The 4,412-nt window shown below is 39.3% G+C and overlaps 1 protein-coding gene across 1 annotated transcript; it reads right to left on the bottom strand.

Annotated features, from left to right (window-relative positions):
• Nucleotides 1-3,416: 3,416 nt before the first annotated feature.
• On the bottom strand, nt 3,417-3,788 carry LOC138898457 (uncharacterized). The gene has a single exon (XM_070184526.1). It carries the CDS (start codon nt 3,786-3,788, stop codon nt 3,417-3,419), a length of 372 nt encoding a protein of 123 aa, XP_070040627.1.
• Nucleotides 3,789-4,412: the final 624 nt, after the last annotated feature.

Genomic DNA, 4,412 nt, shown 5'->3' with positions numbered 1-4,412 from the left:
TCAGCGAAGGATCATTAAGATTCCACTTCATTCGGAGTGTAGCCGAGTCTATAAGTCATCGTGTGAGAGTTATGCTACAGACTTATTGTTAGGCATGGGCCTTGTCTCATTTGATTTGGAATAATCTTACAGGCTTTGTAGATAGAGGTTCATTTTGTACAGCACGTCAGAGGCCTTGATGGCTTATATGTATTCATGTTTTAAGAATTATGGTTCATTGATACAACGTTTTCCCACTTATAGTTATATATTATGAATTGTGGCCATGTTGGCCGATGATAGTTACAAAAAAAAAAAGAGTTATAGAGTGGTTTGCTTGGGCCAGTACGGCACCGGGTGCCAGCCGAGCCTCCCCAGCTTAGCACTTTGCAATTGATCAAACAAATCATCTATCCTTGGTAGTGGGTACTTATTTTTTATTGTGACTTTGTTGAGATGCCGGTAGTCAATACACATCCGTAGTGACCCATCTTTCTTTCTTACAAAGAGAACCGGTGCGAGCCAAGTGTCACGCCCCAAAAACGAGGAGCGCGACCGGCACTCAACCGAGTGAACCCTATTGAGAAAGCCTGTTAAATTTCATTCTACCCAAATTCATTCGTGAATAAAGAGGAGAGGTACTCCGTTAATCAAATACTGAAGAGATTTCATTAACCGCTTCCATTTCATTCCCATTAACAACATCATTCAATATTTCCAAAATAGTACGAGTTTATAGATTTAATGGAAAACATGTTGCCAAATGCCAATAGTTCTAATCCAACTCCCAACATCAAATACCACCCACAACCAGTCTACAGAGACTCTAAGTACAACTGAAGAGTAATATGGAAATTCCGGCAACAAGGCCCCGGCTATACCTCAACCACGAAGTACATGAGAAACAAAAGATACACGACCCCGAAATGAAGTGGGGATCACCAAATAGACTGAAAGGAGTGTACTGCTATCACTGATCAATGCCACTTGCTGTAGAACCACCTGCATCCATTAAAGATGCAGCGCCCCCAGCAAAAAGGACGTTAGTACTGTAGAATAACACTAGTATGTATAGCTAGAAATCCTCTTTCAAAATAGAATGCACATATGATTTATTCATGGAACCCATAATATAATGTAATTGAAACAACCTGTACAAACAAGGACAACAAAAAGGGGCACCTAATGTCTGCATTAGTAATGTGTCTCATTAGGCCGTCCTTAGTGTTTATTCATACCGTACTTCTATACATCTTATACACAATGTACCTATGTGTTTCATAGACCGTCCACAGGATTTAGTATCACAATGGATTTCATAACACAATGTACCTATGCGTTCATAGACCGTCCACAGGGTTTCATATCAATATGTACCTATGAGTTCATAGACCGTCCACATGATTTCATATCATAATATACCTATGCGTTCATAGACCGTCCACAGGATTTCATATCATAATGTACCTATGCGTTCATAAACTTTCTACATGATTTCATATCATAATGTACCTATGCGTTCATAGACCGTCCATAGAGTTTCATAACACAATGTACCTATGCGTTTCAAAGACCGTCCATAGGGTTTCATAACTCAATATACCTATGCGTTTCAAAGACTATCCATAGGGTTTCATAACACATTGGAAACAAAAGTACAAATACGTACATCTCATAACCTTTTCACATCACATATCACCTAATCTGTACTTTCAACCACTTACAACATTATTATTTTATTAGCTCTCTTGGCCATACATATGATTCTTTATTCATGGCGCAATGGCCATATTTTATATTCCACACATTAATTTCTTCCCTTTCATAGATCATCATCATAATTATCAACAAGTAGAATATTTCGGAAATCACAACTTTAAGTTCATTAGTAATGAAGGCTTTAAATATAATCGATTTCTTTCCAATAAATGAAGTAAAATGATTGGCAATCGAAGCACAAATTGAAATCATAAACAATTTCCACTCACGAATATGTAAGAATGCAAAGCACATTGAAAATTACTTACAAAGCATAGCATTAGCTAAAACAGCCACATATGGGCATCACTTGAGTTCATAAACCTTTAGCCGATTATATTGTCGAAGTAAATTTTGGAATAGTTGAGTCAAGTTTTATTTCATAATCTTTCGCACATTGTTTCATTACATCGGCACCATTGGCCACAAGTATACCTTTCACTATTGGCACGTTGGCCACACTTTATATCCATAATTCACTGATTTCACTTTCAACCATCTTTATAGGTTATCAATAATAAGACATTCCCAATCAAGACTTTAGGTACACATATGAGCAATTAAGTGTCTTAAGAATATTGAGATTTTCTTACACAATTTGGCATACTAGCTTTCATTTGAAATACGATTCAAGCCACCACATTTTAATACGCAACCCATACTTTGAAACTCACGGAAACATTATGGAATTCAATTCCAAGAGAAAAATTTAGCCAACATACCTCAATTGAGCTTTCCTTAAATTACTACAACGTTTCAGAAATTCTAGCAATCCCAATCTATTTTGAGACAACAAAATTGAACCATAATTATGACGACATTCATGGTCTCAGCTCATTTGAGAATTTTATCAAATACTAGGTGTGCAAATTTAACCACAAGGTTCTTCTACAAGATTTCCTTCACTCCACAACCCAATCCTTACTTATTTAAGTTCAACAATCCTCCCATAATTCTTATTGGTACATGTATGTATAAATAATACTCTCATACCCATGAATCATACTCCTAATCAACCATCTTATACCCAAATTCGAAATTGAAAACTAGGGTATGGAACCTTACATCTTAGATGAAAACTTGTGGGTTTTCCTTGATAATCTTCCAAGATTTGAGCAAGTGTTGATGAATAATTAACCTAGGGTTTTCTCTCTCTCTAAAACACTACCCCTTCTGTCTAAAACACCAAATAAGTGCTCAAAAATGACCTTTTGCGTGTATTTAACAAAGTAGGGTCGTGTTTTAAAAACCCAAAAATAAAGCTCTGGAACAGGTTATGCGGACCGCATATCGCTCGCATAATTGGTGACCAAAATGACCAAAAATCTGCCTGAGTTTGCGGTCACTATGCGGTCCGCATAACAGTTATGCGGTTGCATAGTACACCGCATAACAGTTATGCGGTCGCATAGTCGACCGCATAATTGCTTCCGACTGAGCAAATTAATTGCCTCGCTCTGCAACCATTATGCAGTCCGCAGAGTGATTCTGTGCATTGTTAATCCTCAAATACGTAAGCCTAGTCCGGCACCATGAAACATTATTTTCTTTACAAATTTTTATCGGGATTTACACTTAAGTTCTTAAAAAATTTTTGGGGTATTACACCAAGGCGACACACTTGGTCGAATAAAATCCTTCTCTAACAAATCCTTCAGGTGTTCATTTAGCTCCTTCAATTATGTCGGTGCCATTCTGTAAGGTGGAATTGATATAGGTTGTGTGCCTGGCATCACATCAATCCCAAAATCAATCTCCCTGTCTGGTGGGATCCCAGGGAGCTCATCAGGAAAGACATCCGGATATTTATTCACAACATGCACTAACTCAAGTATAGACGGATCAACATCATTGTCCGTGACTCGGACCAAATAATAGATACACCCCTTGTTAATCATCTTTCTAGCTTTAAGGTAGGAAATAAACATACCCTTCTGCACCGCACTACCTCCCTTCCATTCAAAAACTGGCTTATTTGGAAATTCAAACCTCATAGTTGCAGTTCGGCAATCAAGCTTGGCAAAACTGGAATAAAGCCAATCTGTCCCCATTATTACATAAGAATCAACCATTCTCAATTCAATGAGGTCGGCTACGGTAACCAGACCACGCACCATGACAACACAAACCCTATAAACTCGCGCGACGACAATAGACTTACCAACCGGAGTAGATACAAAGAATGGCTCGTGAATTTGTTCCGGTTCTATCTGGAATTCTATAGAAACATAAGGAGAGACATAGAACAAAGTGGAACCGGGATCAGTAAGAGCATACACATCATGAGATTGGACACTCAATATACCTGTGACAATATCTGGAGAAGTCTCTGCACTCTAGCTACCACCCATAGCATAGAAACACCTGGGTCCTCCCGAACTCTGCGCACCACCCCTAGCTTCACCACACCCTACAGGTGTTGGAGTGCCTCGAGCTGGATGGGGTGTTGAGGATGTAGCAGCTGCAGAACTGGATAGATGTGTCATGCCCCTCCCCGCACCCTGGCGGGACGAACGACAATCTCTCTGAATGTGACCCCTAAATCCGCACATGTAGCATATGGGTAAGTCCATGTAACAAACTCCAAGTTTCATCTTCCCACACCTAGGACATGGGGGGCTTCGCTGCTGCTGGAATCTCCCTACGGACCGGCCCTATTGGTGGGTCCCCTGTTT

The sequence above is a fragment of the Nicotiana tomentosiformis genome, chromosome 9, assembly GCF_000390325.3.
Source record: "Nicotiana tomentosiformis chromosome 9, ASM39032v3, whole genome shotgun sequence".
Taxonomy (NCBI): domain Eukaryota; kingdom Viridiplantae; phylum Streptophyta; class Magnoliopsida; order Solanales; family Solanaceae; genus Nicotiana; species Nicotiana tomentosiformis.
This window is presented reverse-complemented; position numbering and strand designations above follow the sequence as displayed.